The sequence below is a fragment of the Panulirus ornatus genome, chromosome 4 (assembly GCF_036320965.1).
Source record: "Panulirus ornatus isolate Po-2019 chromosome 4, ASM3632096v1, whole genome shotgun sequence".
NCBI classification, from domain to species: domain Eukaryota; kingdom Metazoa; phylum Arthropoda; class Malacostraca; order Decapoda; family Palinuridae; genus Panulirus; species Panulirus ornatus.
The window spans coordinates 17,661,825-17,675,071 of NC_092227.1; the positions used below are offsets into that span (position 1 = coordinate 17,661,825).

The 13,247-nt window shown below is 43.3% G+C and overlaps 1 protein-coding gene across 2 annotated transcripts in view; it reads right to left on the reverse strand.

The window, feature by feature from the left end:
* The window catches only part of LOC139765897 (uncharacterized), a 409,959-nt gene that overhangs the window by 62,992 nt on the left and 333,720 nt on the right, over window positions 1–13,247 (reverse strand). For both annotated transcript variants that reach the window (XM_071693837.1, XM_071693847.1), the window contains exon 2: window positions 11,963–12,199. In XM_071693837.1, coding sequence (XP_071549938.1) covers window positions 11,963–12,199 — 237 coding nt within the window. The remainder of the gene's footprint in view (window positions 1–11,962; window positions 12,200–13,247) is intronic.

Below are 13,247 nucleotides of genomic sequence, written 5' to 3' on the forward strand. Positions count from 1 at the left end.
TCGAATATGTATTTGGATGATGATAAGAATCTGAGAGAAGTAACGGATGATATGGACCTAGACAAGCTTACAGAGCTGATTGTTACATGCCTGATGTAAATCAACCCAAACAAATGCACAGTAGTTAAGAAGGGACATAGGGAAGAAAAGGCCTCGATATGATTATAATCTAACAGGTTGAAAGTTATAAGAATCTGTGAGTGAAATGGACCTTGGGGTCGACAATTTACCCAACTTATCGCCCTACTGTCAGATCGGGAGAATATTTTAAGAAATCAAACTACCTGGTGGATAGTATCAAAGTTACCATAGTTTGTGTCAGGCATAGATCAAAATATACTTCTCAAGTTTGGTTACATTTAAAGAAACATAAAGATCTAATAGAGAAGGTGGAGATGAGCGCAGCATAGATGGTACCTGAAATAAGACAGCATATTTACAGAAAGAGATGAGAGGATATAGATCTGCTTACCATGAACAAAAGAACAATTTAGGGAGACCCGATCACAACCTTCAAGATTCTGAAACCAATTTGAGAGTGAACACTCTCTTGAAAGATACAAAGAGAGAACAAATAGAGGACAGAGCAAGGAATGAACTAACATGTTGGGAAAAATGTACAGAAGTTCGTTCATCGAACCAGATGTGTGGATGAATGGAGTAAGGTACGTGATGGGCCAAGAATGCAGACAGTATACAAAAGTTTAGATGTTGTACGATAAAAAAAAGTTCAAGAGATGGGTCCCTGTGATCGTACAAGAAGGTAATGACACTCTGGTAAGCTGAAACACAACACACTTCAGTATTCTACAGTATTTAACACATACATAACAGCATGATACTACAGTGTAGACTACTGTGTACAGCAGACTGCAACACTAATAAACACAGACAAAATGCTACAAAACTACACATACATTTGTCATGTTGTAGCAATGGACATAAAAGAGAACATCGCAATATATACACATACTCAACAGCACCGTACACCGCTACACACACACACGACAGTATCCATCAACACCACATTCACAACATTATATTGTAAATGCTACACAGGTTAAAACACTGCAGCCCTACCCATACATTACACTGTGCAGCAACGTTACACACAAATCAAACTGCAACGCTACACACACACACACACACACACACACACACACACACACATACACACACACACACACACACACACACACACACACACACATACACACACACACACACACACATACACACACACACACACACACACACACACACACACACATACACACACACACACACACACACACACACACACAACATTCAAGTATATGGATAAGGAAATATCTAGTATGAGGCCAGATTTAGAATATTCCTCTCAGGTTTGGTCACCGCACCTAAAGAAACACAGAGCCGAGTTACAGGGAAAGGCTAAAAGCCCAAAATCTGCCCACCATGCAAGAGACAAGAGTTGGGGGTGACTTGATCACAAGCTCTAAGTTCTTAAACCACTCTGACGACATGGACGGTGAACAAGTCTACGAAGATGTAGTGGGAAAACAACCGGAGGACAAGGCATGAAATCAAACAAGGAATTTGGAAAAAAAGATGTAAAGAGGACTCTTAGTAGTAGTAGTAGTGGGGAAAAGGAATGGACCACAAGAGCACACAGAAAATGCGTATAGTATATAGAAATCTAAATATTTGTACGATAGCAGAAAATGTACAAGATATGGGAAACCCACGAGTGTAAACCTATCTCCCAGTGTAGTATAAATACGTAACTATAAATAGGTAATGACACAGACAACAGCATACTAAACATTGGTCGCACAGCATCATATTAACACTACACGCACAACAGTATACACAAACACTACACGTACAAGATAGTATACTGTAACCCCGCATACATAAATGTATACTTCAGATGACACGCTCATATAATGGTAATATGCTCAACAGTATAATGTAACACTTCACACGCGAAAACATACGGCAACACTTCATGTTCAACAGTATAATGTAACACTACAAACACAACAGTATACTGCAGCACTACACAAACAGCTGTACACTGCAGCACTACACAAACAACTGTATACTGCAGCACTACACAAACAACTGTATACTACAAGACTTTACATACAAGATCATACCTTAATAATACACATGCACAGCAGTTTACTGTAACGCTACACTCACACAGAAGGATACTGTAACTTTACATAAACGCACACAAGAGTGTACTGTAACACACACAGACACACACACAAACACACACACACACACACACACACACACACACACACACACACACACAAAGACACACTCAAAGACACACACATAGTGTGTCTGTGTGTGTGTGTGTGTGTGTGTGTGTACACATAAATTCATCTTCATGAATGTGCGAGTGTGTGACGTAAATTCTCCAGCGAGGTATTATCCAAGTCTGGATAATCAGTGTCTCCCATTCACCTAGATGTGACGTTTATCAGCCCAGTTACCGCGCGTTATCCGCGGCCACAGTGGTGACGCGTTACCTGCGGCCACAGTGGTGACGCGTTATCCGCGGCCACAGTGGTGACGCGTTACCTGCGGCCACAGTGGTGACGCGTTACCTGCGGCCACACTGGTGACGCGTTACCTGCGGCCACAGTGGTGACGCGTTACCTGCGGCCACAGTGGTGACGCGTTACCTGCGGCCACAGTGGTGACGCGTTACCCGCGGCCACAGTGGTGACGCGTTACCCGCGGCCACAGTGGTGACGCGTTACCTGCGGCCACAGTGGTAATCAGTGTCTCCCATTCACCTAGATGTGACGTTTATCAGCCCAGTTACCGCGCGTTATCCGCGGCCACAGTGGTGACGCGTTACCTGCGGCCACAGTGGTGACGCGTTACCTGCGGCCACAGTGGTGACGCGTTACCTGCGGCCACAGTGGTGACGCGTTACCTGCGGCCACAGTGGTGACGCGTTACCTGCGGCCACAGTGGTGACGCGTTACCTGCGGCCACAGTGGTGACGCGTTACCCGCGGCCACAGTGGTGACGCGTTACCTGCGGCCACAGTGGTGACGCGTTACCTGCGGCCACAGTGGTGACGCGTTACCTGCGGCCACAGTGGTGACGCGTTACCTGCGGCCACAGTGGTGACGCGTTACCCGCGGCCACAGTGGTGACGCGTTACCCGCGGCCACAGTGGTGACGCGTTACCTGCGGCCACAGTGGTGACGCGTTACCTGCGGCCACAGTGGTGACGCTTTACCCGCGGCCACAGTGGTGACGCGTTACCTGCGGCCACAGTGGTGACGCGTTACCTGCGGCCACAGTGGTGACGCGTTACCTGCGGCCACAATGGTGACGCGAGATCCAGCGGCCCCCAGGGTTCGTGACCCGAGTATTAGGTCATCATGTTCCCATATCACCTACTCGCTACGTGATGACCCAAGGGCAGCACACACACACACACACACACACACACACACACACACACATACACACACACACACACACACACACGGGCGAGGGAATGGCCGGGAGGGGGGGTGGGGGGGTTAACTCTCGCCCTCTAGCAATGTGGGTGTGTATGCCATTGTGGCAGGTAGGGGTATGTGGAAGGCCAGCAGGATATGAGAGTGGAAGAGAAAATGGGTGGTAAGTGTAAGGTGAGCAGGACACGATTAGGGAACAGAAAACGGATGGTGTGCGACGTCAGCAGGACACTAGTACAGGATGGAAAATGCGTGTGGTGTGAGGTCAGCAGGACATGAGAAAGTGATGGAACATGGGTGATGTGTGAGGTCAAAGGGACATAAGTATAGGGTTGAACATGGGTCACGGTGTGTGGGGTCAACAGGACACGAGTACGGAAGAGGAAAGGGGAAACATGGTGATGGTGGGTTGGAGGAGGAAGGGGAGGTTTCTTTCGCCCTCAGTGGAGGGTGACGGTGTGGAGGGGGGGGAGGTAAGGGGATGCCAAAAAAAGGAAAAACACCAAAGAAAAAATACGAATTTCATTTACAAAGATGAGTAAAGGATTCTGAAAGATCTGAGCTGATGTATAAAAATGCGATAAAGAAATGGCAAGAGAAATAAGCTACTTAATTCAGTTACACACACACACACACACACACACACGCACACACACACACACACACACATATATATATATATATATATATATATATATATATATATATATATATATATATATATATATATATATATATATATTCTTTCTTTCAAACTATTCGCCATTTCCCGCATTAGCGAGGTAGCGTTAAGAACAGAGGACTGGGCCTTTGAGGGAATACCCTCACCTGGCCCAATTCTCTGTTCCTTCTTTTGGAAAATTGAAAAAAAAAAAAAAAAAAACCGAGAGGGGAGGATTTCCAGCCCCCCGCTCCCTCCCCTTTTAGTCGCCTTCTACGACACGCAGGGAATACGTGGGAAGTATTCTTAATCCCCTATCCCCAGGGATATATATATATACTTAGAAAAGCAAATGGATTTGTATGTAGCATTTATGGATCTGGAGAAGGCATATGATAGAGTTGATAGAGATGCTCTGTGGAAGGTATTAAGAATATATGGTGTGGGAGGCAAGTTGTTAGAAGCAGTGAAAAGTTTTTATCGAGGATGTAAGGCATGTGTACGTGTAGGAAGAGAGGAAAGTGATTGGTTCTCAGTGAATGTAGGTTTACGGCAGGGGTGTGTGATGTCTTCATGGTTGTTTAATTTGTTTATGGATGGGGTTGTTAGGGAGGTGAATGCAAGAGTTTTGGAAAGAGGGGCAAGTATGAAGTCTGTTGGGGATGAGAGAGCTTGGGAAGTGAGTCAGTTGTTGTTCGCTGATGATACAGCGCTGGTGGCTGATTCATGTGAGAAACTGCAGAAGCTGGTGACTGAGTTTGGTAAAGTGTGTGAAAGAAGAAAGTTAAGAGTAAATGTGAATAAGAGCAAGGTAATTAGGTACAGTAGGGTTGAGGGTCAAGTCAATTGGGAGGTAAGTTTGAATGGAGAAAAACTGGAGGAAGTAAAGTGTTTTAGATATCTGGGAGTGGATCTGGCAGCGGATGGAACCATGGAAGTGGAAGCGGATCATAGGGTGGGGGAGTGGGCGAAAATCCTGGGAGCCTTGAAGAATGTGTGGAAGTCGAGAACATTATCTCGGAAAGCCAAAATGGGTATGTTTGAAGGAACAGTGGTTCCAACAATGTTGTATGGTTGCGAGGCGTGGGCTATGGATAGAGTTGTGCGCAGGAGGATGGATGTGCTGGAAATGAGATGTTTGAGGACGATGTGTGGTGTGAGGTGGTTTGATCGAGCAAGTAACGTAAGGGTAAGAGAGATGTGTGGAAATAAAAAGAGCGTGGTTGAGAGAGCAGAAGAGGGTGTTTTGAAATGCTTTGGGCACATGGAGAGAATGAGTGAGGAAAGATTGACCAAGAGGATATATGTGTCGGAGGTGGAGGGAACGAGGAGAAGTGGGAGACCAAATTGGAGGTGGAAAGATGGAGTGAAAAAGATTTTGTGTGATCGGGGCCTGAACATGCAGGAGGGTGAAAGGAGGGCAAGGAATAGAGTGAATTGGATCGATGTGGTATACCGGGGTTGACGTGCTGTCAATGGATTGAATCAGGGCATGTGAAGCGTCTGGGGTAAACCATGGAAAGCTGTGTAGGTATGTATATTTGCGTGTGTGGACGTATGTATATACATGTGTATGGGGGTGGGTTGGGCCATTTCTTTCGTCTGTTTCCTTGCGCTACCTCGCAAACGCGGGAGACAGCGACAAAGCAAAAAAAAAAAAAATATATGTATGTATATATATATATATATATATATATATATATATATGTATATATATATATATATATATATATATATATATATATATATATATATATATATATATATACTTCCCATCTATTCCTTGCATGTCGTAGGAGGCGACTAAAAGGGGAGGGAGCGGGTGGCTGGAAATCCTCCCCTCTCATTTCTTTTTAATTTTCCAAAAGAAGGAACAGAGAAGGGGGCCAGGTGAGGACATTCCCTTAAAGGTCCAGTCCTCTGTTCTTAACGCTACCTCGCTAACGCGGGAAATGGCGAATAGTTTGAAAGAAAAAGAAATGTCGTAGAAGGCGACTAAAAGGGAAGGGAGCGGGGGGCTGGAAATCCTCCCCTCTCATTTTTTTATTTTAATTTTCCAAAAGAAGGAACAGAGAAGGGGGCCAGGTGAGGGTATTCCCTCAAAGGCCCAGTCCTCTGTTCTTAACGCTACCTCGCTATCGCGGGAAATGGCGAATAGTATGAAAAAAAAAAGAAAAAAAAAAAAAAAAATATATATATATATATATATATATATATATATATATATATATATATATATATATATATATATATATATATATATATATATATGGTTAAAAGACGAGCCAACACGAGCGATAAAACTTTATGCTTGTACTACAAATAATCACCACATAGACACACAAGCACATATCAGGATACTGTAACACAATACACAACAAACTGCAACATTACAGACACAACAGTATACTGTAACATTACAGACACAACAGTATACTGTAACATTACAGACACAACAGTATACTGTAACATTACAGACACAACAGTATACTGTAACACAACACACACAACAGTATACTGTAATACTACACACACAACAGTATACTGTAACACTACACACACAACAGTATACTGTAACACTACAAATGTAACAGTATACTGTAACACTACACACACAACAGTATACTGTAACACTACACACGCAATAGTATACTTTATCACTACACACACAACAATATACCGTAACACTAAACACACAACAGCATACTGTAACAGGACACACACAGCAGTATACTGTAACACTATACACACAACAGTATGCTGTAACACTACAAACACAATACTATACTGTAACACTACACACACAATAGTATACCTTAACACTAAACACACAACAGTATACTTTAACACTACAGATACAACAGTATAGTGTAACACTACACACCCAACAGTATACTGTAACACTAAACACAACAGTATACTGTAACACTAGACACACAACAATATACTGTAACACTAAACACACTAAGAAAGTAAATTCTCGATTAATATGGGTAAAACTGAAAGTTGATGGAGAGAGGTGGGTGATTATTGGTGCATATGCACCTGGGCATGAGAAGAAAGATCAAGAGAGGCAAGTGTTTTGGGAGCAGCTGAATGAGTGTGTTAGTGGTTTTGATGCACGAGACCGGGTCATAGTGATGGGTGATTTGAATGCAAAGGTGAGTAATGTGGCAGTTGAGGGAATAATTGGTATACATGGGGTGTTCGGTGTTGCAAATGGAAATGGTGAAGAGCTTGTAGATTTATGTGCTGAAAAAGGACTGATGATTGGGAATACCTGGTTTAAAAAGCGAGATATACATAAGTATACTTATGTAAGTAGGAGAGATGGCCAGAGAGCTTTATTGGATTACGTGTTAATTGACAGGCGTGCGACAGAGAGACTTTTGGATGTTAATGTGCTGAGAGGTGCAACTGGAGGGATGTCTGATCATTATCTTGTGGAGGCTAAGGTGAAGATTTGTATGGGTTTTCAGAAAAGAAGAGTGAATGTTGGGGTGAAGAGGGTGGTGAGAGTAAGTGAGCTTGAGAAGGAGACCTGTGTGAGGAAGTACCAGGAGAGACTGAGTACAGAATGGAAAAAGGTGAGAACAATGGAAGTAAGGGGAGTGCGGGAGGAATGGGATGTATTTAGGGAATCAGTGATGGATTGCGCAAAAGATGCTTGTGGCATGAGAAGAGTGGGAGGTGGGTTGATTAGAAAGGGTAGTGAGTGGTGGGATGAAGAAGTAAGAGTATTAGTGAAAGAGAAGAGAGAGGCATTTGGACGATTTTTGCAGGGAAAAAATGCAATTGAGTGGGAGATGTATAAAAGAAAGAGACAGGAGGTCAAGAGAAAGGTGCAAGAGGTGAAAAAAAGGGCAAATGAGAGTTGGGGTGAGAGAGTATCATTAAATTTTAGGGAGAATAAAAAGATGTTCTGGAAGGAGGTAAATAAAGTGCGTAAGACAAGGGAGCAAATGGGAACTTCGGTGAAGGGCGCAAGTGGGGAGGTGATAACAAGTAGTGGTGATGTGAGAAGGAGATGGAGTGAGTATTTTGAAGGTTTGTTGAATGTGTTTGATGATAGAGTGGCAGATATAGGGTGTTTTGGTCGAGGTGGTGTGCAAAGTGAGAGGGTTAGGGAAAATGATTTGGTAAACAGAGAAGAGGTAGTGAAAGCTTTGCGGAAGATGAAAGCCGGCAAGGCAGCAGGTTTGGATGGTATTGCAGTGGAATTTATTAAAAAAGGGGGTGACTGTATTGTTGAGTGGTTGGTAAGGTTATTTAATGTATGTATGACTCATGGTGAGGTGCCTGAGGATTGGCGGAATGCGTGCATAGTGCCATTGTACAAAGGCAAAGGGGATAAGAGTGAGTGCTCAAATTACAGAGGTATAAGTTTGTTGAGTATTCCTGGTAAATTATATGGGAGGGTATTGATTGAGAGGGTGAAGGCATGTACAGAGCATCAGATTGGGGAAGAGCAGTGTGGTTTCAGAAGTGGTAGAGGATGTGTGAATCAGGTGTTTGCTTTGAAGAATGTATGTGAGAAATACTTAGAAAAGCAAATGGATTTGTATGTAGCATTTATGGATCTGGAGAAGGCATATGATAGAGTTGATAGAGATGCTCTGTGGAAGGTATTAAGAATATATGGTGTGGGAGGAAAGTTGTTAGAAGCAGTGAAAAGTTTTTATCGAGGATGTAAGGCATGTGTACGTGTAGGAAGAGAGGAAAGTGATTGGTTCTCAGTGAATGTAGGTTTGCGGCAGGGGTGTGTGATGTCTCCATGGTTGTTTAATTTGTTTATGGATGGGGTTGTTAGGGAGGTAAATGCAAGAGTTTTGGAAAGAGGGGCAAGTATGAAGTCTGTTGGGGATGAGAGAGCTTGGGAAGTGAGTCAGTTGTTGTTCGCTGATGATACAGCGCTGGTGGCTGATTCATGTGAGAAACTGCAGAAGCTGGTGACTGAGTTTGGTAAAGTGTGTGGAAGAAGAAAGTTAAGAGTAAATGTGAATAAGAGCAAGGTTATTAGGTACAGTAGGGTTGAGGGTCAAGTCAATTGGGAGGTGAGTTTGAATGGAGAAAAACTGGAGGAAGTGAAGTGTTTTAGATATCTGGGAGTGGATCTGGCAGCGGATGGAACCATGGAAGCGGAAGTGGATCATAGGGTGGGGGAGGGGGCGAAAATCCTGGGGGCCTTGAAGAATGTGTGGAAGTCGAGAACATTATCTCGGAAAGCAAAAATGGGTATGTTTGAAGGAATAGTGGTTCCAACAATGTTGTATGGTTGCGAGGCGTGGGCTATGGATAGAGTTGTGCGCAGGAGGATGGATGTGCTGGAAATGAGATGTTTGAGGACAATGTGTGGTGTGAGGTGGTTTGATCGAGTGAGTAACGTAAGGGTAAGAGAGATGTGTGGAAATAGAAAGAGCGTGGTTGAGAGAGCAGAAGAGGGTGTTTTGAAGTGGTTTGGGCACATGGAGAGGATGAGTGAGGAAAGATTGACCAAGAGGATATATGTGTCGGAGGTGGAGGGAACAAGGAGAAGAGGGAGACCAAATTGGAGGTGGAAAGATGGAGTGAAAAAGATTTTGTGTGATCGGGGCCTGAACATGCAGGAGGGTGAAAGGAGGGCAAGGAATAGAGTGAATTGGATCGATGTGGTATACCGGGGTTCGACGTGCTGTCAGTGGATTGAATCAGGACATGTGAAGCGTCTGGGGTAAATCATGGAAAGTTCTGTGGGGCCTGGATGTGGAAAGGGAGCTGTTGTTTCGGGCATTATTGCATGACAGCTGGAGACTGAGTGTGAGCGAATGGGGCCTTTGTTGTCTTTTCCTGGCGCTGCCTCGCGCACATGAGGGGGGGAGGGGGATGTTATTCCGTGTGTGGCGGGGTGGTGATGGGGGTGAGTAGGGGCATACAGTGTGAATTGTGTGCATGTGTGTATATGTGTGTGTCTGTGTGTGTATATATGTGTGTACGTTGGGATGTGTGGGTGTGTATGTTTGCGAGTGTGGACGTGTGTGTGTGTGCATGTGTGTGGGGGTAGGTTGGGCCATTTCTTTCGTCTGTTTCCTTGCGCTACCTTGCAGGCGCGGGAGACAGCGACAAAGCAAAATAAATAAATGAATATATATATATATATATATATATATATATATATATATATATATATATATATATATATATATATATATATATGCCCATCCACGCACATATACATACACATACATTTCAACATATACATACATATACATACACAGAAACATACATTTATACATATCTATACATTCATACTCGCTGCCTTCATCCATTCCGTCGCTAGTCCGCCACACAGGCAACAGCAACCCCCCTCCCCTTCAGCGAGGTAGCGCCAGTAAAGGATAAAAAGGCCACATTTGCTCACACTCAGTCTCTAGTTATCATGTGTAATGCACTGAAACCACAGCTCCCTTTCCACATCCAGGCCCCACAAAACTTCCAATGGTTTACCCAGGACGCTTCACATGCCCTGGTTCAGTCCACTGACAGCACGTCGACCCCGGTATATCACATCTTACACTTCAATCTATTCCTTCCACGCCTTTCACCCTCCCGTATGTTCAGGCCCCGATCGCTCAAAATCTTTTTCATTCCATCCTTCCACCTCCAATTTGGTCTACCGCTTCAATTGTTCCTTACTCATTCTCTCCATGTGTCTTAACCATTTCAACACACCCTCTTCTGCTCTCTCAACCACACTCTTTTCATTACCTCACATCCCTCTAACCCTTTAATTACTTACTCGATCAAACCACCTCACACCACATATTGTCCTCAAACATTTCATTTCCAACACATCCACCCTCCTCCGTACAACCCTATCTATAGCCCATGCCTCGCAATCATATAACATTGTTGGAACCACTATTCCTTCAAACATAACCATTCTTGCTCTTCGAGATAAAGTTCTCGCCTTCCAAACATTCTTCAATGCCCTCAGAACCTTCGCCCCCTCCCCTACCCTATGATTCACTTCCGGTTCTATGGTTCCATCCGCTGCCAAATCCACTCCTAGATATCTAAAACACTTCACTTCTTCCAGTTTTTCTCCATTCAAATTTACCTCCCAATTGACTTGACCCTCAACCCTACTAAACCTAATAGCCTTGCTCTTATTCTCATTTACTCTCAAATTTCTCCTTTCACACACGTTACCAAACTCAGTCACCAACCTCTGCAGTTTCTCACCCGAATCAGCCACCAGCGCTGTATCATCAGCGAACAACAACTGACTCGCTTCCCAAGCCCTCTCATCCAAAACAGACTGCATACTTGCCCCTCTCTCCAAGACTCTTGTATTCACCTCCCTAACCACCCATCCATAAACAAATTAAACAACCATGATGACATCACAGACCCCTAACGCAAACCGACATTCACTGGTGAGCAATCAATCTCCTCTCTTCCTACTCGTACACATGACTTACATTATTGGCAAAAACTTTTCACTGCTTCAAGCAACTTAACTCCCACACCATATACTCTTAATACCTTCCACAAAGCATCTCTACCAACCCTATCAAACCCTATCATATGCGTTTTCCAGATCCATAAATGCTACATACAAATCCATATGTTTTTCTAAGTATCTGTCATATATATATATATATATATATATATATATATATTTATATATATATATATATATATATATATATATATATATATATATATATATATATATATATACATAGCGAGAGAGAGAGAGAGAGAGAGAGAGAGAGAGAGAGAGAGAGAGAGAGAGAGAGAGAGAGAGAGAGAGAGAGAGAGATACTTCAAGATAGCTTACGGATAATGTTGGCGTTCAGGCCTGGATTGGGGCCGTCGAAGTCTGTTCCCTGGGGTGCAGGTAGGCCTGACTGGACGGGAGCGGCGGGCACCACGGGGATGGAGGCGGTGTGCCACAGCGTGACAGGCGGGAGCGACCCGAAGCTCATGACGTCAGGCCCCAGCAGTGGGTTGGCCATCGCCTCCGCCTTTCCGAACCGCCATGAAGCCGTTAACAGGAGCGTCCACATATACACCACTGTCACGAGAAACATTATGTTAATATCCTGCTACTCTCATCATCCCTCATGACACTGTCCTCATTATATGAGGTGCAAAACTCTGGTTAGGTTAGTCTGTTTTTGTCAAGAACAACATACATGCGTCAGACGCATCCATGGCTGTACAGTCCTCACTCAGTCTGTGTTTCGTGTGAGTTATCCATCTATAATCACTCATCATGAACTAAGTTCTAACTACCAACCCGTTCTATGGAACGAGAAGGTAACAAAATTGAAACTTGTGAAATATACAGATTTTCTCAAACACAGCTTAAAAAATATTCAAGATACAGATGATCCGACTCAGTGATTCGAGAAATCCACACCAGACATACCAGTATGATATATGACCGAGACATCAGTTGATAGTTACACGAGTATGATGAAGGTAACCTACCATCACTAGGGTCGGCTAATCCTTATATAATGTTATAAAACATTTACAAACCTGTGTCATTACGCGTAGATTCACTTGCTGATCCAACAATCTAAAGAGGTTACTGATGCATGAGTAATACATCTCTAACTCTAATAAATACATGTACAAAGCTTTTCAAGTTCACATAGCGTTTAGATTGAGAGAGTCTGACGATATGTCACAAAACCTGACGAATATAAGACGAGCAGACAAATCACATGGGTGGTGTCTGGGTCTCCCTCCAACGGTGTGGGAAACATGTACACAGTTACATAAAGAAAATTGTACAGGAGAGCGTGGGGGTCAACTTGTCCACGGAATATAGCTCTGAAGATGTGACTATCCTCAACTGCACACAAACCTTCTTCAGAGGCAACCTATAACATCATTGTGTAACATTTTATAAAGATGTCTCATAGAGTTCTGAAGAGTTCTGAAGTATCCATATATTTGTTTATCTACACACACAAACACACACACACACACACACATATATATATATACATATATATATATATATATATATATATATATATATATATATATATATATATATATATATATATATATATAAAGAAACATCACAAACCAGGTGAAAGTAGTATGCC